The sequence below is a fragment of the Zootermopsis nevadensis genome, unplaced genomic scaffold (genome assembly GCF_977971745.1).
Source record: "Zootermopsis nevadensis isolate Lab colony 2312 unplaced genomic scaffold, Znev_1.0 Znev_ptg000012l, whole genome shotgun sequence".
NCBI lineage: Eukaryota > Metazoa > Arthropoda > Insecta > Blattodea > Termopsidae > Zootermopsis > Zootermopsis nevadensis.
Window position 1 is genome coordinate 1116673 of NW_028259144.1, and position 23606 is coordinate 1140278.

The 23606-nt window shown below is 36.8% G+C and overlaps 1 protein-coding gene across 4 annotated transcripts; it reads left to right on the top strand.

Moving 5' to 3' along the window:
- Positions 1-433: 433 nt before the first annotated feature.
- LOC110833324 (uncharacterized) lies at positions 434-23143 on the top strand. Of its 4 annotated transcripts, none has more exons than XR_015534994.1 (12): positions 434-786; positions 5773-5870; positions 6413-6679; positions 8340-8490; positions 8760-8889; positions 9580-9739; positions 10543-10731; positions 11867-11986; positions 12154-12504; positions 12641-14738; positions 15822-21273; positions 22932-23143. XR_015534994.1 is itself a non-coding variant. In XM_087348179.1 (11 exons), exons 1-11 carry the CDS (start codon positions 603-605, stop codon positions 15899-15901), a joined length of 3828 nt encoding a protein of 1275 aa, XP_087204305.1. In that variant the 5' UTR covers positions 434-602; the 3' UTR covers positions 15902-23143. The 4 variants fall into 4 exon arrangements, 1 of the variants encoding a protein (XP_087204305.1); XR_015534992.1 differs by having other exon boundaries at positions 15822-20113; positions 21067-23143; XR_015534993.1 differs by having other exon boundaries at positions 15822-17673; positions 21067-23143.
- Positions 23144-23606: the final 463 nt, after the last annotated feature.

A 23606-nucleotide genomic window follows, 5' to 3' on the forward strand; every position in this document is an offset into this window, starting at 1 on the left:
CACTGGAGGAAATTTTAGGTTTTGATGGAAATGAAGGTGTTGATTGTGGTCTTTTGGGTCATAACACTGCAGTGTTGCAGATGGTAATTATCTTTAGCCCTGGAGATGGAGTAAATATATTCCTTTGATACAGTAAACACCTATGAGACTACATGGTATTGCAACCCAGAAGACCACAGTCATAAAGTACTGGAATGTTTATGGTTTGTTTGATTATATCCCGCAGTTTGCGAACCACTGAAAAGTTATGGTGTACCAGTTTAGAGGCTAGAATTGTAGAACTTTGTTTGAAGTTTGCGCCTTAATTCTACAATTATGTTATAGATGGCAGCAGCAGCTTATAAACTGCTAGTGCAATCTGCCAGTGATTCCGTTTATTTATGTTGTCCAATAGATTCATTACTGTTTGTTGTAGTTCATCTCGTTGCCGTGATGCTACTTGCAAAGATAATTTGGTCGACGAACATATGTTTCAATCAATATGGCGACTGATGAGAAGTGTAGTGGATGGGTGCTTTGAGGTTTAGTGGGCTGTGTACTGTAACTTCTTGGTTTTTGCATATCCGTTATAGGACACATGTTATTATTAAAAGTTAAAAATTATGAGTGAAGATTCGAAAATGCTTCCTAATTCCGCGGAAGCATTACCGACCTTGAAAGCAACAGCGCCGTGTCTTCGTTCCCGTTCAGAAAATCAAAAGCGAGAATCCCGCAAAGTTTCATTTCCAGAGGAAGAGAGCCATTTGGTTACTGGTTATTTAGAACCAGCAAATCCGTGGGAGTATGGTGAGTCGTTATTGTACCAGTTTGATTGCAAATATATTTTTGTTACAAGTTTTCATGGGGTGCCAATATTTATGCAGTGCCCTAATTTAAAGCAATCATGGCCCGACCGCAGCTTTGTATGTTTTCCTTTAGTAATTATATTTGTGTCTTCGTAGAGTAGTCAAAATTACTGTAGAGATCTTTATTCCTCCTATCTGATACCAAATGTGTGATTAATGGCAGACCCTCCAAAATTCATTAGTAAATATCAGTTTGTAAACCATTTAATTATTGACATACATTACTTTCAAAACATCGGCGTCACTAACACATAGTAAACTCATTTAGCTTATGTAACTATAATGGTATAATAGATTAATAGTGTATGATTACATAATTATTATTGTTGATGACTATGGCTCATATATGCATCTTTTGTGATATATTTATGAAAGTATGTATGTCAGTATTAACACATTTATGAAGGCCACCAGTTAAATCAAATTACTAGGTGATATGGCATTGAGGTGGTATATTAAACAGATTGTTTAGAGAAGTGTCATAGTAAGACAGAAAATACATCATGGTAGGAACAATTTAAATGATATTTTGGGTTACCACATTATTTCTATGGAAATTATAAAGTAAGTAAGTGACAATGTATTCTATTACGTCAACCTGAACCCACTGTAAATGCATTCCACTGATTTCTAACATAAGGATGTGGGACAGTATGGAGTACAATACATAACATTCATAAGATACCTGGATGTATGGGTTGGCCCAAAAGTTCTTGAGGGAAAAAAAAAAACTGTATTAAACCATAAACAGCCCATACATTGTACCTATTTGTGTTATTAGATGCATACATGAAAGAAATTTATGAGTCTTTCTAAACAGATTTTTTTATTTTTGCTGTGCATTGTGGTTTCATAATTGCATCTTCAATTTGTTCATGACTTCCAGGCCCATTATGTATATCCCAAGACAAAACTACATCACTGTAGACCTATTACATACATAATTACAACCCTAATAATTAAATGGTGGTTATACAGCATATTTAGAAATAGTCAAAGTTATGCTATGCTATGCTCAAAATATGTTTATTACCAAATTTATATAACAAGTAAACTATACACATAAATTCCAGACCTTTACTTTACAATGTGTATGTGAGAAACTAAACATATAGTTTATTTTAATATATGTACATAAAATGTGTACATAATTTGCAGCCAGGCACATGATTACAGTCTGTTGTTTTTAGTAATATAAATTCATCAAGATAGTAGAAGATGGTAATCAAAAGGAGTTGTTTCAGTGCTGCACTAATTAGTTCACTGATTGTGGGTTCGTATTTACTTTACTAGGGAGAGCTTGTTGTATACTTTTGTCCCAGCATAATGCATTCTATTTTAACAGCCTATCAGATTAGCAACTAGTCTGCAAAGGTAGAAGTTGATATTTGTGCCTCAGATTGCCTGCATAAATGTCTCATTTTGCTTCGAACATTTCTTAATTGTTAATGTTGTTGTAGCTAATAAATAGTGAGTGGTAAAATACACTTTAATTGAAAGGAATAATGGTACTCTAAAAAGAATAAAAGTGAAAATACAAATGAACAATGAGTATTAATTCACATATGCAAGCCGATTAACTTTGTGGGTAGCTCATAATCATTGAAGAAATTCTTTACCTTGTATGGAACCTTATGACTTTACCATGTTCAGAAGAACCTACCATTGGACCCTGCCCTGGTCCCACTGAAGTCAGATCACATCTTCACATCTTATTTCTGTATGATCAGTTTTAATATTATCCTCTCATATGTGCCTACATCTCCCAATCTGTTTCTTTCCTTCAACCTTCCTGTCTAAAATTTTGTATAAACTTCTCATCTCTATATGCATGCTACATGTTCTGTCCATGTCTTCCTTGATTCTTAATGTTCTGATAATATGTGTTAAAGGATCCATATCATGAAGTTTTTCGTTGTGTGGTGTCACCTTTGGAAGTATCAGGACTGTGCCACATGCAAATTATTTTCACGCATGCTTGAGATGGGTGGAGCATGTAGCACACATGGGGACAATGAGAAATGGGTACAGAATTTTGGTTGGGAAGCTTGAATGGAAGGGAACACCTGGGAAACCTAGCCATAGATAGGAGGATGATATTAAAATGTATCTTAGGGAAATATTGTTACAGATGTGGACTTAATTTATCTGGCTCAGGGTAGGGACTAGTACAGGCTTTTGTGAACATTCTTCTCATGGACTCTGCTCTATGGAGCTAGTTTGTTAGTTATAGACTCACTGTTTTATGAACAAAAAGTTGTTTTAGCAAGAAACTGCTGTTCAGGATTTCAGTTTTAATAAATCTATCAGTATAGTACATTACAGTAGAATGAGTTCACAAAATTGTTGTACCTTATAAATCATTACATTATAGGCATATATAAAACAGTTCTTTTATTTTTTATTCTTCATTGAAGTATTGCATAATGCCTTTGTATGACTTGGTGAATGTTCTGTGGAGATAATAAAAACAATGAAGGGTGGTTGCCCTTGTTTGCCGAGGTATTTGCCAATGATGCTGTGTGTTGTAAGAGCACACTTTCACTTTTATAACAACAGCAGTGGCCTGAGTTAAGCATGTCATGACATTGAGGTTGCGCCTCTCACAGCTACCTTTCATCTCACCAGCTGCAGCAGCTTATATGACAGCTGTTCATTTATTCATGCATTAATTAACATTTGTGTGGTCATTTTCAATGAACTTGGATCACTTCAGGATCTAAACCTGAAGATGCACAAAACCTCGCCATTGGACCTTACTTATTCTGAGCCATTTTAATCCAGTTCCCATTTCACTTTCTTGTAAGGTCAATTTCAATAATATGTTCTCATATTCATTCACATTGTAGCTGGGGTAGCTTAGTGTGAATGTCTGACTACAGACTGGACAACCTGGGTTTGATCTCTGACAAGAGCAAAGAATTTTTCTTTAAGCCTCTGTGTTCATGCTGGCCCTGGGGCCCACTCAGCCTCTTATCAATTGGGTACTGGGGTGAGGGGGAGCACGGCTGGGATGTGATGATGACCACTCACCCTCATTTAGTGCTGAAGTCAAGAATGAGTAGGAGCTTTTGCACCTCTCCCTCCATGCACCTCCATGGTATGTAGCAGAACAGCTTTACCTTACTCATGTGCATTGAGTTAATTTTAGTAATGTCTTCTCCCCTATGGCTTCTTTCGTATAGTTCACAGGCTGTTGTGAACACGATGTTGAACCTTCAGGGTCCACGATTTCTTTTTTAACTATCTGAGCTAGTGTCAGCTTCTACAAAAAGGCTCTGCTCCGTGGACTTAGTTAATTACTGTTTAGTGATTAGATGGGTGTATGCGTTCTCTTCATAGTTTTGTTGTCTGTTTATTGAGTGCCTTGAGATTTAGCAGAATGGCTTGCTGTCTTTTCTTCATCACCAATCCCGCTATTCTATACTGACATGGCCGATTTCTAGAGAAGACTTCATTACTTTTATTTGCTGTGAAATCTTAAAATCTAACAGTTTATTGTCTTTGTAGATATCTGTTGTGAAATCAGTAAAATACACTATAATCACTATGTCACTTTTTTAAAAATTTGCAGTACTTTTTTTTTGTCTTGTATGGAGCTAAAACTGTCACTCTGTCAGACCATTTGATTAAGCAGAGTGGTATCTTGAAGATGAGGTTTCTGGCCCAGCTGTCTTAACTTTATCACCATACTTATCAGTTTTAGTACATGTCAGATATCCTGCTGGTTCAGAAACTCTTGTGTTCAGCTTGTTGTTCTAGAGGTCAGTTGTCTTGTCAGAGACTTCTCATGCTTTTCTTCAGTACCTCAACATAATTGCTGGAATAAAACCTTAAATGAGCTGTGACTGCTTCCAGCCACAACCATCCATTTGTTGCTTTATAATCAGCGTGGTTGAAAAGCAACCTGCTTCATATTAGGAAAGTCTTACCTGAGAGGTGAATATTTTTGTGTTGTTTCCTTAATTTTTCCAGGAAAATGTTACCTGAAAGTAGAACATGTGCCCTTCTGCATTCCTCTCTATCCATTTCACATTTCGTCTTACACAGTCTGTAAAGTAACACCATGGTACAAGGTCTAGTTATTTCATATGTTAATGGCATTCCTGCTATTTTTTAAGATAAGATAAAACTAGAAATCATTATATTTCTTGTGGGATTCTTTGCAGTATGATGTTCTGTGTAAATTAATTGCTAGAACAATATGCAAATGAGCTCCATAAAAAATTCTTCTGAATCTCCACTTTGATATTTGTTATTTGTTTAGCTGATCACCAGTTTTAATTTTACAAAACTGAGATTTATGTTGGGCATTAACCTTTGCTTGCGGATGAACGTGTAAATTCGTGAGGCATTTAAATACCCTATAGAGGATATCGGTGCAGTGTATGGGCGGCTGCAAGCTTAAGTAATGAGTTGTTTAGAATATGACGCTACATTTCCTATTCATCTTATGCTCCTTGATTTAATTACTCTAATATCAGATTTGAGGATGTCATGTTGGTCTTCTGGGTAGTGGTGCCATGTGGACTTGAAGCCCTGAAGATGGAGGAAGTATGTTTCTCTGAAACATTGGTATCTGTCTGCAAGTTTGCATGTCATTACAACCCAAATACCACCAATGATACACTAATATCAGTTGAATACTACCAGTATAACTTAAAGTTGAGAAAGAATTATTATACAACTAAGAAATTAGGTTAGATATGTGCCAGGCCCCAGAGTCATTAAAAGGGGAAAATCTTGTCCCTTTGACAGGGATTGAGCCTTATGTATCAATGCATTCCAGAGTCAGCTGTATGCTGGAGGAGGCACTTATTCTGATATTTTAATGTGTTTTTGTCAGAGTTGGTCTTCTGGATACTACCTGTGTGTGGACTTGTAATATTCTGCCTTCATTTCAGTAATGTCTGTCTTTTCTTCCCAGCGGAGAATGTTAGCCACGAGGACTTGATTTCTGCATACAAGACATCCTGTGCGAAGCATGGCACCTGTCCTCTGCCACACGTCCTCATGCAGCTGCAGGTGAGGACACAGTGAAGAAGAAACTCAAATTATTACTTGTCAGTTTCCAAAATATTCTGGGTTAAGACTTGTGCAGTTCAGAGTCATTATATTCCTGTTTACAAAATAAATTAAAGAAAGAAAGAAAGAAGTAAAGAAATGAGATGGAAATGATTAGAAGAACTAAAACAAAGTAAGGTTGTGGGAAAGGTGGGAGAGATAATGCCAGAAGAAAGTGAGTGATGCCCTGATGATGGAGGCAGCAAGGACCTCTACTATCGGACTATATGGCACTACAACCCAGAAGACAGCTGTTTTCAGATAATTATGATGCTCCTTATAAGTGCTTTTATCCATTCTTAGTTGTTTTATCTTTCATCCTGTGACTTAAGGTAAGTGATACTGGTTGGGGCCATTGGCTAACATATTTATAAATATCAGTTTGTTTTAAATTACTACAACAGATAGAGGATAATATTAAATTGGGTTTTAAGGAAGTGGCTTTATTAGCATAAACTATGTTGTTAGCTGAGTTTAACGCGACAAAGGTGATGATTGTGCAGACTCTGGATCTGGATGCAGTTCGTAATGAGTGCCTGGACCTTAAGGGTGAGCCACTTAGTTCCAGTCACTGTGAGACACTGGAGGAAGTACTTAAGAGGGTGCAGTTTAAGAACATCAACTTGGAGGCTACAGCGCTGGATGATGAAGGTTCTGTTGCACTCTTTGACATGGTTGAATATTATGAGTCTGCAACACATCTCAACATCTCGTGCAACAAGAATATTGAAGTTCGTGGGTGGCAAGCCTGCTCCCGGATGATCAAGAAGGTAGGGCATATTTAAAGCAAAATTACATGATGAGCAATGCTGCAGCTTTACAAAGTTTTGCAGTGTGCCACATAGATTTTATTGTAAGCTGTACTTTCCACTGGTCATTGTGAACTTATCTGTACAGCTCTTAGGTTTCCCCCCACCAGTGTGTGATTTGTCCAATTAGCCTGCGTGTTGTCTCAACTTTGGTCCTCTGTTGTGGCTTCACCTCTGACCTGGCAGTTGGCTGAACTGAGAGAAAAGGAGTTTATTTTTTTAGATATGAAATATTTGCATGTTTGGAACTTAGGTTACAATTGAGTGTAGAAGTTTAATTTAATATTTTATTCATAGCAGAATGAGTGAAAACCAGAAGATGTAAAGTTAGAAGCACATACATTAGGGAGATGGCTCAGAATGTAGGAAATAGAGAACCAAATAGAGCAAAGTAGACTGAGATGTTTTTGGATATGTAAAAAAAATGAATGGGCGTTGAATTCCGGAAAGATTATTGGAAATGAAGATCAGTGGAAGGAGGCCCAGGGATAGACCGTGCACGTGACGGACAGACCAAGTTAAGAGAGACGTAGAGTGGAGATGATGTGACTGGAGGACAGTAGATGAAATGCAAGAATGGGCAGATGGAGGCACTGGAGATGTCTGCGCAAAAGTTGACCCACAAGTGTGGAGATTACTTAAAGAAGAAGAACAATATGAGGGAGATTTTTGGCAGTTTACCTGTTTTCAAGGTTTATGACTTTTAAGAATGTTGTGTTGTATAATTCTCCATTGTACATAATTATATATAACTGAAAATTTATAAACCTGCCTAACAGTTATTATTAGTGTTGTTATGCTGTGGGACTTTATCCATCGTCCATATATTTTTTCAACCCACAATATTTTGAAATTTGGTTCTACTTCTATTGTCACATGACAGGTGGAAGGACCGAAAGCCTTCTGCGGCCCAGACTAGCTCAACTCGGGAGCTCGACAGAAGGATGAAAGATGTTAGATATCCAAAGAAGCTTTTTGACTACCAATCTGTCAGAAGACAAAACCTGAACAGTCATTAAAGAGATCACTAAATGGTTACAATCTTGAGGCTGAAAACAGATTATTTATTGACTTGACTTCATGACCAAAATAATAATAATAATAATCCACTCTTTGTACATGTTGTGGCTGTGAATCTTTTTGTGTATAGAAATCCATACCTCGGTCATACTCCTCTTAAAATCCACACCGTCACAGTGTGTATGTTGTTTTCATACAAACTGTGCACTAAACATCACTATGTATTGTGTTGACTTATGGTCTGGGTTGTGTAACAAGTAGCTGATGTTGCCATCTCTCATTGTTTTTTAGTATGTACTCTTCCTTTTGCTTTCTTTTATGTAGCCATTTCTCCTTGCTATTAAGGCTGTTATGATCAGTTGAAATAAAGCATGCCTTATGTATAACGGCCTGGCATGAAAACCAAACGGCATTCGCCCACAATCACTGTCTGCTGCTATGGAGTATACAGCTTTTATGATTTTTTTATGCAGAGCTTTACAGTACTTAATGTCTGGGTAATCCCTTGACTTTGTTGAAGCAATAATAAAATGGCTTAATTTGGAGAGCTTCGTCATGGTGAAAACTTCACGTCACATGTTTGTATTTGTTATGTTTGCAGACTCGCTGCCTGGAGCAGCTGGAAGCATGTAATGTTATGCTAAATGAGCAATTCATGCCAATCCTAAGTCGTGCTCTGCGGATCGGCACTCAGCTTCAAGTGCTGAAACTGGAGAACTGTAATCTGAGTGGTCGCCCTATCATTATACTAGGTGAGCTGTTGTATTTTAACCTTTATTGCTACATGTGAGACTTCCAGGTTTTGTTGCAATATAGTTCAGTTCACACATCCCTCTGTGAGCTATCTCTGACAGAGGTAAAATAATTAAAAAGTGGACAGTGTAATGTCTGCGGTGTGGTAAGCTCTGCAGTAATACATTTGTGTCTGTAGGAAATGAATAACATTAATTTCAAATGTTATTTGTATTTTTACTGTTGTTTTAAGCATTAGAGGTTTAACAGTGTTTAAAATTTGTCGCAGCGGCTGCACTGAAGCTAAACTCAGGGTTACGAGAGCTGTACCTGGCAGACAACAACTTGGGTGTGACGGACGCTATTCAGCTGGGCGGTTTGCTGCGTACTAACTTCACACTACAGTTGCTTGATATTAGGTCAGTCCAGCAACTTTACATCAGAACTATTCTGGTATTCCTTTTGTTTTGATGTCTAAAACTTTTGTTCAAATTTTACATTAAGTCATGCAATTTAATTTGTTTTCTATATTGTTATTATTTATTATAAGGAATAATGAAATGAGGTTGGAATCATATCCAGTGGCATGACGTTTATACCGTATTTAATTAAATTTGGTCACTCTAAAAGCTAATAGGGGGACAGACAGACACACAGACAACATGGTGATCTCAAAAGTCTACGTTTTGTCTGTAAATAATGCAAATGGGCTGAAAATATTTGCAGTGCATTCTCGTATATTTATGACATAAAACTTAAGTCAGATGTTTATGCTACTTATGTAGAATGTATGTTGTGATCACTTAATGTCATGTCGGTTAAGTTTGTATGATCTGAATATCATTAGGAAATTTGGGACTAATCACTTTTGTGTACCTTAGTCATTTTGATGCCATGAACTGAAATTTGTAGTATAACTTTCTAGTTGCTAAAATGTGAAATAGCTTTTATTACACCATAAAACACCTCTAAAATTAACAGTCTTGATTTTATTACTGCTTGATGTTGCCATTAATGCTGCATAAACATGACAGCAAACAACTGTACAGCATACAGTCAATAAAAATAATTCTGTGTCTTGCCCTATGGACTGACATGTTTTGTTTCAGTAATAACAACATTCAAGATACTGGTTTGGGCCACATCTCTGATGGACTGACAGGCCAGACAGATCAAATGCCAGGTCAGCCAGGCAATGGACTGAGCATCCTTGTGCTGTGGAACAACCATCTCACTCGCAATGCATCGACACATTTTGCCCGAGCCGTGGTTCGTATAAATAAATCCATAATACTGTTGGCTTAAGAACAACCGCGCAGATTTGGATGAAATTTGACGTGGAAGTTGTGCCGTTCTATATGAAGTCACATTCACGCATTTAAATATTCTATGAGCGGAGATAAAATGATGGATGAGGAAAGTCATGAGGTGGTCATTGAGGTGCAGTGATCTGGTGACCATCATGGGAATTTGTGTGTTTAAATATGTCGTTAAAATAATGGGAATAGGTAATTATTGTGAGCTACTGTTGTTGTATATGAGCCAGGATAGCTCAGTCAGTATAGTGACTAGCTACGGGCCAGACGACCGGGGTTCGATCCCCGACGGGGGCAGAGGATTTTTCCTCTAGCCTCTGGGGCCCACCCAGCCTCCTCTACAATGGGTACCGGGGTCCTTTCCCGGGGGTAAAGCCGGCCGGGGCGTGATGCTGACCACTCACCCCCATCTAGTGCCGAGGTCAAGGAAGAGAGGAGCTATACCGCCTCTCACCCCAAGCGCCTACATGGCGTATAGTGGGACACACTTTACTTTACTTTTACTGTTGTTGTATAACACTCTTATGCAAAAGTGGAAACTGGTGCCATTGGTGGTGCACATTTTTATAACAGTGGTAACTGAAGTCGTTGTTGACTCACAATAATGACCTCATCACAATGGCACTACAGTTACTTTGAATACCAGTGTTACCTTTGTTCTCTTCACGTCCTTGCTTTTAAATGTGATAGTTAAAATGAGTTATTCTGTTATCCTCTGTAACATTTGTTCTGGTGTGTTTTCCTGTTCATGTGCAGGCACGTAGCCATACCCTGGAGACGCTCAATATTGGGCAGAACAAGCTGACTAATGAATGTCTACATGTTATGAAGGACTCACTACAGCAGAATCGGACCCTGCTGCAACTTGGCATGCAGTCAACGCATCTTACGTGTGAGGGGGCCATTGCTTTGGCTGAATTCATCGCAGACAACCCCATCATACAGGTGTGAATCACTTGCATTCTCACATTTATAACTGTAACTGAAGCTTTGGGGCTTTGCTTCTGAACCGTAACTTGCAATAAAAATCTTATTACAAAATCCTTCACTGTACTTATCATTCCAATTAATATCAGTAATTCTCAAGTGTGGCCGCAGCTACTATAGTGAATTATGCTTATCAGAAGTAATTGGATTGAAAGTGTTATCAATTTTCTATGTCCAGCCTTGGTATTTATTCCCTTCTACTTGACTGTCAATAAACCAGCTTTGTCATGTTGTACATTTATAACTGAAGCTTCTTATAAGTTTTTGAATATCCATATCAGAATCTTAATTTAAACTGAATATGACCGTAGAAAATGTTTATAATTTCTCTATAAATTTGGGCACAGAAAATTTTTTTGTTCATAAATTGTGACCACAGCTGATTTTGCTTGAGAACTGCTGTTCTGTGCAATAAATGTATTGTAAAACTTTGTTAAGTTTAAACTGCTGTTTATTTTTCTAACTTTTGTATGAAACCTCTCATTTGCCACTTAAAAGTATGGAAACAGGTTCTCACCAAGAACATGACTCCTCCACTAGGCCCTGAAAAGGCTGTTTCTTCTCTCCCTTCTTCTTTCTCCAGCCCCCACTCTCCATCTTCTGCTTGGAAACTCTGTATTGGGCTGGACCTTTTTCCGTATCATTCCTGATTGGCCCGTGCTCTCCCTTAGCATTACCATTCTCTAACCTATTCTCTGTCCTTGCTGCTTTATCCATTTTTAACATTTGTCTTTCTGAGTTTAAAAGTGCTAAAATATTATAGAATGTGTTTATCTGTTTGAGAAGTGCTACTTTCTGCAATATGAAGTCATCATCGAAGCAATCTGCACTCCAATTTTGGAAGACCAAAGAAGTGTGGTTTGAATTTCGGTAAATACGATAATGGTTATGGAAGTGACTAAGTGAAAAACTGTCATTCATGTCAGGGATTGAACTGGCAGCCTCCCATTTACAGGTAGGTTGTAGGATAAAGTGCCAACTTGAATGACATTGTTTCACTTAGCTATTTATTGGCTTCACATCAAAGTCTGAAGTTGATTGTTTAAATATTTATGTTACCTGTACAACAGTAACAAATATGCTTTGCTTCTAGAGAATAGACTTACGAGACAACTGCCTGAAAGTGGCCGGTCTGATGGCGCTGGCTCTGTCAATGAAGGTGAACACAAGCGTCACACAACTTGACTTGGACAACGCACCCAAAAAGAAACTGGTAAGTGTTGCAGATGTTTCTTATGTTCTGACTTGAACTACAAGGCCAGTTATTGGTATCCCTAACCTGCTGGTATACTGCTGCATTCTGTTTGCTCAACAAAATATCACAAGTTTACTGGAGTGGGTGGAAGTCCCATTCCATTGAGTGTATGCACTTATGTGTAGGAGGATGATACCATACTGGACCAGTATGTGACCCTGGTGACTGAAATCAGGAGTTACTGTACCCGCAATGAAACAGCAGCGCGTGAGGAAGAAGACACGGTTGAAGAAGGTCCTACAGCTGCAACACCAGGCAGGAGTCGATTGACCAGCAGCACATCGCGCAAGATCTCTCTGACATGCGAGACTTTGCTCCGTAACACTGCCCTCGCTCCACAAGCTGTCATACCAGATAGCAGCCTGCTCACAGAGCCAAGACGGGGTAGTGGTGGCAGACTACGCAGTCCTGCACCAAGCCCTGTCCCCAGTCCTGTGTCTAGCCCTGTACCAAGCCCATCACGAACACGCTTCCAGGTTAGTGTCTACCCGTAGCTTTACTTGAAAACCTCAATTAAAATAACTCTGCCATGCTATGTGAAGACTGTATCTTATGCTAACATACGAATGCATGCTGTATGCTGTCATCCTCATCATTTTTCTTTTCTTCTAGGTGTCACGTGTTGCAGAGTCAAATTCTTTCCTTGGCACTGGATATTCTGGTTCTCCATCATCCTCATCATCATCTCCAGTCACTCCACCATCTCTATCATCATCACCATCGCGCTTCTTCCCATCTCCAACAACTTCCCGGTTTCGTGTCACGCTGGTAGAACCCTCAGTCCCACCCCCAACTGTCACCAGTCCATCTGGCAATGTCACAATCGGCTTCACCTTCAAAACAAATGGTGCTAACTCAACAAATGAACCAGACTGTGAAGCACCCAGTGATTCTGCTCCACAAATTCAGGTTCTGAGTAGTTTTAGTACCGAAACTGTGCCAGGAAATTTTGTAACCACATCATCAGTGATAAGCCAACCTGTCTCGCTCATGACAGAACAAGCCCCATTACCACAGAGTGTGAAAGTGACTGTTAAGCTAGGCCGCAGTTCTGACAGTCTTGTCATTAAAAATGAACCCAGTCCATTAGTATCTTCAGATATATCTGACGACACAGCTGACATGGAAGTCAGGCGTATCATGGATCCATGTAGTTTAGAAGGTAACAGGTGGGTCTGTTGTAATGTGCAGGATTCTGACACGCTGTTGGGGAGGGCTGGACAGGAAGTGTGTATGAGTTCTGACAAGGAAGCTTCAGTAGAGTTTCCATTTACAAATGATTCTGATAACAAAACATTGGTGCTCCAATTAAATGCAGATGAGCATACATCTGCATTTTCGTTACAAGGTTGTGAGAATCCTGCAGAACGCAACTCGCCTACAAGTACTGAGAAAGTGAACGAATGGGTTGATAATAGATCAGATACTGTGAAGGCAAATAAACAGGTTGACGATAGTTTAAGTGTTGTGAAGAAAAATGATCACGTTGATAATAGTCCATGTACTGTGAAACTGGGGCATGTGGCAGGATCATTAGACTCAAGCTTGATACAATCAGGTCAGGTTGAGAACAATGCGAAACAGATGCCACCTCACCGTACTCGAAAGATCTCGTGGGTTGCTCCTGCTGAACCTGTGGAATCAAAGGCAACCTCCAGCCTGGAAAGACTGCTTGGGTTGTTTCACAGTCCAGGGAGCTTCTTCAGCAAGACTCAACAGCAGTACAAAGCCACGTCAGCCATTGTGAATCCACAGCCTGTTGCCAATAGCAACGCTTCTTTCCTCCTAGCCGCGGGACCTCTAGGTAGCATCGCTAATTGTCGAAGTGGTCTGTTAAGTAGTGGTTCTCAGAGCCAAACCCAGAGCAGCCCTGACCTTCTTAGAGGTGCTCTATCCTCACAAACTTCCACAAAGGAAATGAAGACATTTGTCAAACAAAGCCCCGGGGTATCAAGGAAAGAGATAAAGACTTCAAATTGTGGAAACCCCATTCCAGATATTATAAATAACAACAGCAAAGTCCAAGAAGAAACAATTCCAGGCAGTAATGATGGAAGTGATGAGAATAGATCCAGGCTTGAATGCAAGAAAGAGAGTGAATGTATTATGGGACATTGTGAAGATGAAAATTATAATGTTAAAAAACTGTGTGAAGCTGTTTCTGAAGATGATGATGATATGAAATCAGTGTCTGAAACTGTGACTTGTAGGAGTTTCAACGTAGGAATACCAGCTGTGGCAAAAGATACTTGTGATTCTAAATGTGACTTAAGTTCAAAGAGTAGTCAGAATACAGATACATTAGAAGCAGATGATATTGAGACAGGATTAGAATCGTTAAAGTTAATGGATAGCTCTGATACCATAATTGATACATCACAGTGCTCAGATAAAGAAAGTGGCACAGATTTCAACCTAGAATCAAATGCAATAAAACGTTCTCCCACTAATGGGATAAATATTAAACCTATGCCTTGTTGTATAAGAGACAACAATCAGTTCAGTGTTGACTTTACTAATAGATCTCCAGCAAACAGTGCTCTGACTAATGATAAATTGTGGTCTCGAAATTGTGACTCTTCTTTCGTTAATGTACAAAGTGCAGCAGCCACAGTGCGGTTAGTGGGTGGTGCTTCAGGGTTTACCAGCTGTGAGATAAACACACAAAGGGAGGATGGAGCTAGTAGCTGGCCATTACCAAGTCATGTTGGTAAGTACATTGAAACCTGTACTAAAATTGTGATAAGTTGCATCTTGGAACTGATTGTCAAATGGCGAGAACTAACCCAGTTAGCGTTGATCAGACTTTGCTGTTGGTACTGTATGCATGCCTGTTCATAAGATGTATAATGTTCTTCGCATTGCAGTGCATCACAAATTTGAGCTCTTTTTCTGCCAAAAAAAAGTACTCGTCTGTTATCTTGTTTGTTTCCAACTGTTAGATAATATTCGGTGTACTAGACTTGATTATTTTGGCGCTTTGGTATTTAATGTTGTACTATAGTTCACATTTCAGTGTGTTTTCTACAATATGTTAAGATGAAGATTTGTATGAATTTCTTACTCGTTACTACAAGTACATCGATTTTCTTTACGTAAAGAATTTTTTTAAAAAAATTATCATCTCATCTGCTGCTCACATACAGTGCTGCATGTGCTAATGACTTTAAAACCTTGATGTAAAATAAAGTTTTCTAGGTAAAAATTGTGTCAGATACAAGCTATTGCAGGAACAAATTTAAAATAATATATACGTCTGTAGTAAATTTGTGCACATTTTAGTAGACTTTATATTTGAGCATATGATAGTTTAGTATTTCTAAATAAATATTGTTAAAGATAATGGAAATTTGGTACTAGTTTTTAGGAGTATTGTCAGGAGTTTCATAGCCCTTGGGCAGTGGCAAAACTATTCTTGGTTCAAGGGAGGAACAAATTTGGACCATCCCGGCCTAAGTTACTCATTGAACTCGAGCCATGTAAACCTAAGAACAAAAGTATGAACATATTTTGTGCAGACGTACACTAATTTTATAATAATACATGAATGGATGTGCTATGAAATAATGTACTGTATTCTAGTTTGCTGTCTTGTGGAAAGAGTTGAGGAACAGTGTGTTCCAGAGGTTCAAAATATTAAGAATATTTTATTTTCAACACTTTATTCATGTTTTGTCCTTGGCTCTTTCTTGTAACTGTTCCTGAGTTTTAACAAGACAGCTTGGAAATTCTCACACTGTAATTACCAGTAGGAGGATTACATCTATACCAATTCAGTTTGACTGTGTTGCAGTGGATGCATCGGCACAGTCTGCAGGGACAGAAATGGAGATGTTGCACGGTGTAGAGCTGCAACCTAGCAGTACCACGTAAAATGCATTGTCACAGCATGGCGACCAAGGTAGCTTTAATTTGCTCCAAGACGAGGCAAGTGAACAACTCAGTTGGAGTAAATGAACATGATTTGGTATGAAAGATCTTTTGTTTATTGTTTATACAATGCAGAAGACTTTTATTTCTGTGAACAAATGAAAGAAGTGTTATTTTTAATGGAACATGAAATGTTTTAAATGCTAGAGATTGTTTATGAAACAATGCTAGGAATATAAACTTTTATAAAAAGCATAAAGATAAAACTATACTTTTGTTTGAATCTGTTTTGTGTGTGAATATGAATATATATTATTGTTGTAACCTCCTATTAATTATTCACAAACTAACTTTTAGATGTGTCTCCATCTTATTGATGGGTTTTGTGTCAGATGTTATATCACCCTTTACAAATGTTATACAATATTTTGGTAATTTATTTAATTTACTTGGGATGATTCTGGACAGAGATTATTGCAATATCTGGTTTGTTATCTGATAAATCAGACATACTAGGTTTATGTAAGTAATGTTATATATTTGAGTGAAAATTTGATTACTACTTGTGTACATAAATGTTTTTATATAAAGCGCTGAGGTCAGTGATATGTGATGAAATTGCATGGATCAGCCTCACTGAAGAGATAGGGCAGGTATCAAATTTTTGTTTTCTGTAAGTTTAGATGTCTGTGTAATCTTAGATATTTTTGTACATTCTATAATTTTTTTCCTACATAAAAAACATATATATTTCTGTGCACTTTGAAGCTTGACAAATTAAAGTCACTAGTGATTTAAAATGCCGAAGCAAAAGTTTATGAAAGTTTCATATTGCTGCCTCAGATAACAAAATTATTCCATTCGAATCTGAAATTTAATATGACCTTTTTACCTTCAACTTGTATTTGTTTTTTTAATAACATAATGAGAACAATTTCAAGTCTATTTTGTTATTTGCATCATTAAAAGTACTTAAGGTAGAATTAATGTGTGTTTTTTTCTGTTCCTACTTGGTACTCTGTGATCTCGGGTCAAAAATAGAATTTAAAAATGTTTGTAAATTAGGAAGTTGTCTGTCATCAGTGTTAAGATTATAAATATGACACTATACTTGATTGTGTAGTTGATACATTTCCTAAGAGCCTTTTCAGGTTAAAAGACAAAAACTTAAAGATATATACATTTGATCTAAACATTCAAACATATGAAACTATATAACCTTTTGGTTTTATGTGGATGTGAAACTTCATATCTTATCCTAGGGTGGGTCCTAAACAGAGGAAATTAATTTCATGCAGTCAGTTTATAAAGCTGGAATCTTTGATTTCATAAAAATGCTACTATTTTAAATTGGAGGTCACACACAGAGCCACAGAGTTACGTGCTGTTGTAACACAAAACTGAGTCAAATGGTATCCTACAGCTTTCCTTTCATTGGGACACTGTATCTGCAGCATGGGAAACAGTTGGAAGTTTTCTTAATAACAGATCAATGTTGTCTGTCAGCACTTTAAGCAATGTATTTGTTTGCATGTAATTTCAGTTACGTGAGAATATCTTCAGTGCAGTTTGATGTTGAGGTGGACATGAAGGTAACTGCTCAGGGATTTTGTATTTTAGCCTGATGTGAAGAAAGGCCTTGAAAACTCTAGGTATAAATGGGATGATAAGTTTGAAATGGATCTTCAGGAGGTGTGTGGGAGGGTGTGGACTAACCGAAGATAGAAGTCACTGGCAGGCTGTTGTAAATGGGGTAATCTTCACATTCTGTAAAGGTGGGTAATTTCTTGATAGAGCTACTGTTGGCTTCTCAAGAAATAAAGACTACTCTGTGAGTTAGTCTGTTAGTCTAAGTTTCCGTCTTTGCTGAGTTTGATGTTATGTGTTTGTCATCAAAATACAAAACATGTTTGTGTTTGTACATGTTTCTAACAAAATGATTCATATGTAATGGATTGATTCCCTGACTGTGGTGAAGATGCTGATTGTGATCTTCTGAGTTGTGACAGCACTGATACAGCATCATGACTCAGAAGACCACAATCAAACATACATAATTTAATTATTGTTACAACAGCTGTAGTTTGTGGTGCCCTTTTGTCAGATGGTAGCATGGTGCATATGGGACACATTGGTGAGACCCCACAGTTGAATTGTAATCTCAGACCCTGCAGTGCTTGGTAGTTCAAACAACATAATATTTTTATTTAACATGTGAGTGCTATGGCTAATTGTGTGCACTGAAGACAGTTCTCTCTGAACTGTAACATGTACACAAATAACATAAATACACTATTATGTGCAAATGGATAACATAAAGACAGCAGCATTGAAACTGTTACTGTCAGAAGGTACCAGAATTTGAGGTTATGTTAATATGTGTTTACATTTGTATAGAAGGGTCTAATTATGGTCAGAGATGAAGGTGTACCTGCGCATATCTGTGATTGTTCCTGGAAAGCTTGGCATTTTTATTTGCTATAAATCAATTCTGTAATTCTTTGATGAGATAAAAATTTCAAGAAATTAACCTAAATGGGAGCCCTTAATATAACTCAGTTCCCTGACGTAGTTTGCGTGTGTATGTACTCTGTTCATAAAGCATGCTGTTACATTATACTGTGTATGTGTGCGCGTGCCTGCGTGCACCTCACACATTGTAATAACACTTTTTTCCCCCATAAAAGTTTGCTTATTTTGGATATGTAAATATATATATATCTTTATGGGGAATAAAATAAAAAACATAGAAACTCAAAAATTATATTTATTTTAACAGTGCCAAGTGATTTAAATAATTTCTAACTGGTATATATATTTAATGTAAATATTCATTATTGGATCATGTTGGTGTTTGTAACTCACAAAACTGACATTGTGTGATAAATATAATTTCAGTATTTTTGTTGTACAGACTGTAAATAGTATAAGATTAACATTTTCTTAAGAAAAATAAAATGTTTTAACTTTTTTAAAATTCTGAGTGGAATACAATTATCAAGTGTAATCTTCATAGAGGGGTATGCGTTTAACAAACATTTATGGGGCTGACTCAAAGGGCTGTGTCTCTGTTATTGATTATGCCTCTGAATGAGGTGATGAGCCTTTTCTGACTGTAATTGAAATGTACAAAGTAGCCATGCCGCTGTTATTTAAACTGCGTGATAAGTGCAGATAGACAGAGAAGCTTAGGAGTAATGTTTGTGACAGAATATTTACTGTCTTACAGGAACTGAACTTGGTTTCTTAATTCATAATCTTATTTTTCAGTTTTCTGTCAAATTTCTTACTCAAGTTGTATTTAAGTAAAATGAATGGAACTACTCCAAACCTCAATCAAAAGCCTGTAATCCAACCCAGCTTCATAACCCATAATAGGGATACAGCCTCTATATTTCAGTGATTGAACTGTTTTGTGATTAAACCCTTTTTTGTGGTTAATATTCAAGGATGTAACATACTTGAGTAAAATTGCATATTGTAAATATTTTACCTAATAAGTTTTTTTATTTTATTTTGTTGCCAAATCCTTGTTGACTTCTTATAAATTGATCTCTTCAGGTTTTCTTTGTCATTTCCATTTACATGTTACTAACCACTCTTGTGGTAAGGTACTGTGTGTTTTATGCATATAGAATAGGTGTGTAAAAAATTTGTGATAATTAAGGCTGATGGGGACTGCAGCATGTAAGTTCACACCACAGAATACTCCATTTATGGGACACAAAACTGACTGAAAAAATGGCAGATCATATCTGTTCTAATTGCATATAATCTTTTGATATGTAAATGTATTAGTGTTATAACCAGTAATTAAATTTAAAGAAGTGCAAGATTAAATATTAATTTTGCTGTGATTTGCGTAGCCTATCACATTCATTTTAATAAGAAAAGTTCCATTAACCAAAAGACTACTAAATTTTATGAATGACATTTAACATTAAAGCCACTTTTATGGTCCTTTCCTATTTTCTGTGATGTGTGGTTACTATGAAATTCAGGTCTTCTATTTTGGTACTGAAATGTTTGAATCATTTCATTTAACTGTTTGTTTCTTTTTCAAATTTGTAGTTAGTATGTGTCCATGGCAACGTGTAATTTCTGTTGTTGAAAAGTCACATGTAGTTAGCTTTAACTGTAGTGAGATGGCAGCAGAAGTTTCTTTTAGTGATATTCTCATACAGAAAATTCGCTTTAGAATGACTGATGTTTTAAGTGAGTTATCTCAAGTTTACATATTTATTTTCTGTATTACCAGTGCAGAATTAATTTCTGTATTACTCTCTAAATCAATTTTTGAAGGGTAATATGATCAGAATGTTTTCCAGGGTGCTCCAGCATATGCTGCTGGATGTACATTCTCTTCCAAACAGGTATAGCAATGGCCCATTGTATATATGTATCTGTAGTGTCATATATGTTCATAAAAACAGCTCATCACTAAACTAACATGGTAACTATGTACACAGTAATGAAATGAGTTCACATTTCCCCTGTTCACACTTGATGTTTTGTGAAGCTTTCTCTGAAAATGCTTGCTTGTTTTATTTTCTGCACCTCTCGCATCTCACTGATAAACTGATTTGTTTATTTATTTTTATTAATAGTTAACATCACTGCACCCCTCATTATACGTAAATACCAGCATATTTCTTTTTATAGAATCACTAGTTTTGAATTTAGTTTGAGCATAAATACAAAGCAAGCTCAGAATGTCTGCTGTCCTCTGGGCCAGACCAGGTCATGCTTATGCTGGCCCCAAATTCTGATTTATTTCTTGATTCAACCCCATAGTTAAGTGGTTTCTGTAGGGTTGATTGACTGGGAAGCACTGAATGCACTAATTCTTTGGTAAATGTATCCAGGTTTTGTGCATGCTGTGTTCGCATGTGTGCGTACTCATGCGCATTCATAAATATGTTTTAAAAATATGTCTCGTGTCTGTCCACCAGTTGAATTTTCATACTGTATTATCATGCTAGTGAGATCCACCATGGCTGTTGTCATCATTCATGTCACTAAAACAAATCACTGTATAATAACAAAATGTCATCTTCTCTCTCTTTTATGTAAAACTGAAATTAAAAAAAATCAGTGTTTTATATTTAAAGGCTATATTTATCCAAAAGAAAAATCTACTGTGATCACAATGTCTAGTTTCTTTGCAGGACTCATCTTGATGAGGAGTTCAAGATATGACCGATCTTCTTGTGATAGTGTTCAGCCATACTCTCCTTATGTGTGTGATGGCTTGAAAGCTGCCTTGTGAAATACAGTGTATATATACGTATTTATTTTCCCGTTGGTTGTGACAATGTGTGGAACAGCATGTGGCAGTCTGTTATGTGTTTTAAAGAAGACACATTTATTTGCAGGTATTTCTTCAAATTTCTGCTCCTGAATCACTGTTTGATTTGAAAAACTGTTTAAATTGGTTTTGTCTCTCTTCAGCAGAAGCGAAAAAAATTCACCATTTGTTTGCACGAAGGATTAACCTTTCAGATCCTGTTTAGGGGTCAGTCCAACATTCAAGAATTCATTTGTCTGCACAGTTTTGCAATGAATTGGATAGACTTAAAATTAAGACTCATTTGGACTTATGAAAAGTCATGTTTCAGTCTGATGTTTTATTGAGTATGGAAATTTTAAAATATGAACGAAATTGCAATGAAAAGTTACAAAAGTGTTTTTCTTAGCTTCGCCACATCAGTCTCTGTCTCCAGCTCTCCGTACATAACAGTTCAAGAGTTACTGACAGATTTTCATGAAATTTTATACTGAGATCTTTTGAACAAATGTTGTGCAAAAAAATGCAACACGTTTTATACCCAGTACACATTTTCCATATATCTAAGAGCTTTTTGATATAATTAAACAAAATTATACTTTTCCCTGTCCGTCCTTAGTGCTGCACGTGCATTCACATTGCCTGTTTTATGCTATTTATAAGAGAGTAGCAAACGTTAGCATTCATGAATTGATAATCTAGAAGCAATAAGAGAGTAGAATGTGCCAGAATTGTTAGTCTGTGTGTGTGTGATCAGAGAACACAGTTTAATGAAGCAAAGCAATCATCCATTGCCTTAAAGGTGTGTTCTCACAAGGGCATTATGAACAAGCAGTGCATTGTAAGATGTGCAGACAGTTGGAGAAAAATTTCACCATGTTTCAAAGACAATGCCTCTATATCGCTTAATAATTGGAACCCTGAAATGATCGTTCAATAAGCAGCTAGACCCGAGTGCTGGCTGGTTGCACTCAGAACTACAAGAACAGAAAGACAGAAATAAGAGGAATATTAGTTATGGTGTCCAATTACGAAATGCAATAAGGAAAAGCTCATACTCATAAACATTTAAGAAATATTTTATCGGCTGTTTATTCTACTATAAATAATTTTGAGCATTTTCCTGTAAAAATCATGAGGTTATACATTTATATGTGCATGCGCACACAAGTATGTCATTATTAATTATATAAATTACTTGTGTTGAGATGCTTAATTTTGTTATTTATTCTAGTGTCTGTGATTAAGCTGGGAATGTTTTATGGAAAAACATAAATCATAACAGTTTAAAATGTGTTCTGTACCTATTACGATGTTGGAACAATAAGAACTGTCTGATAAACTGTCGCTAGCCGCTGTTGACAATTCATATGTCAGTTCCTTGGCTGCAGTTGTAGTCCAAGCTACTTCATCCCCAGGTTAATGTTCTATATTCCGTAACATATGCATTGGTTATTCATATTGTGCCCATGTGATCACACTGTTAACAGTTCCAAGATTGTGTTTGCTGGTGTAAAATCTATCCATTATTGTGTAACTTTTGTTGATAATAACCCTTGTAATATGTCTTACAAAGACATTATATTTATGCAGATTAATTTTTATTGAGATGTTAACAATACGAGTTCTATTACAATCTGTAATCCTATTCTGTTGTAATGACTGATAGGAATACTCATATAATAAACATAATAATGTTAGCTCATGGCCCAACTTGTTGATGTGTGTGGTTGTGTTGTTTTACAGCAGAATCTGAGATGCCTGACAGATGTATAGACACTGGTCCAAACACCACACCATTTGTTGTTTCTGATGAATGTGAAAAGAGAATAATTAATAATGTTCTCAGTTGTGTGTGTGTGTGCATGCGCGCGTGCAGTTTAAATGTGTGAATTTTAATTTGGTATTCTGTAATAAGTATAATGTTAATATTGTAAAGTAAATGGTATTTAATTTAAGTACTTTTATGTCATCCTGTTACAGTCCTACCACTTCAATTCAACATTCTCAAACTGGGACTTAATTTTGGCTTGACTGAAAAGCATGAAGAAATCACACTTAAAGCATCCCTGCACTTTCTGTTCCTTGTGTTTATTAACATTTCTTAAACAGCTCGTTGTATTATAAGAAACAGAGGGAACTAGAAAATTGTAACTTCAGCTCAATAGTTTGTATATTTATGAAATGTGTTCCCTGTAATTTTGCACATTTCATACTCTGTAATGTCATATATCATCTTCCCATGTATTTCATTAAGTATAAGCCATATCAAAAAATATTTCACATGAATATTGCAGTGCTTAATGACTTCTGTGTCATGGTTTTGTACGATGAGCCATTTTTTTAGAAAAAGAATTTTGTTGCGAGATTTATATAAAGGAGAGGTTATGTTGGATTGATAAGACCAAAATAAATACAGAG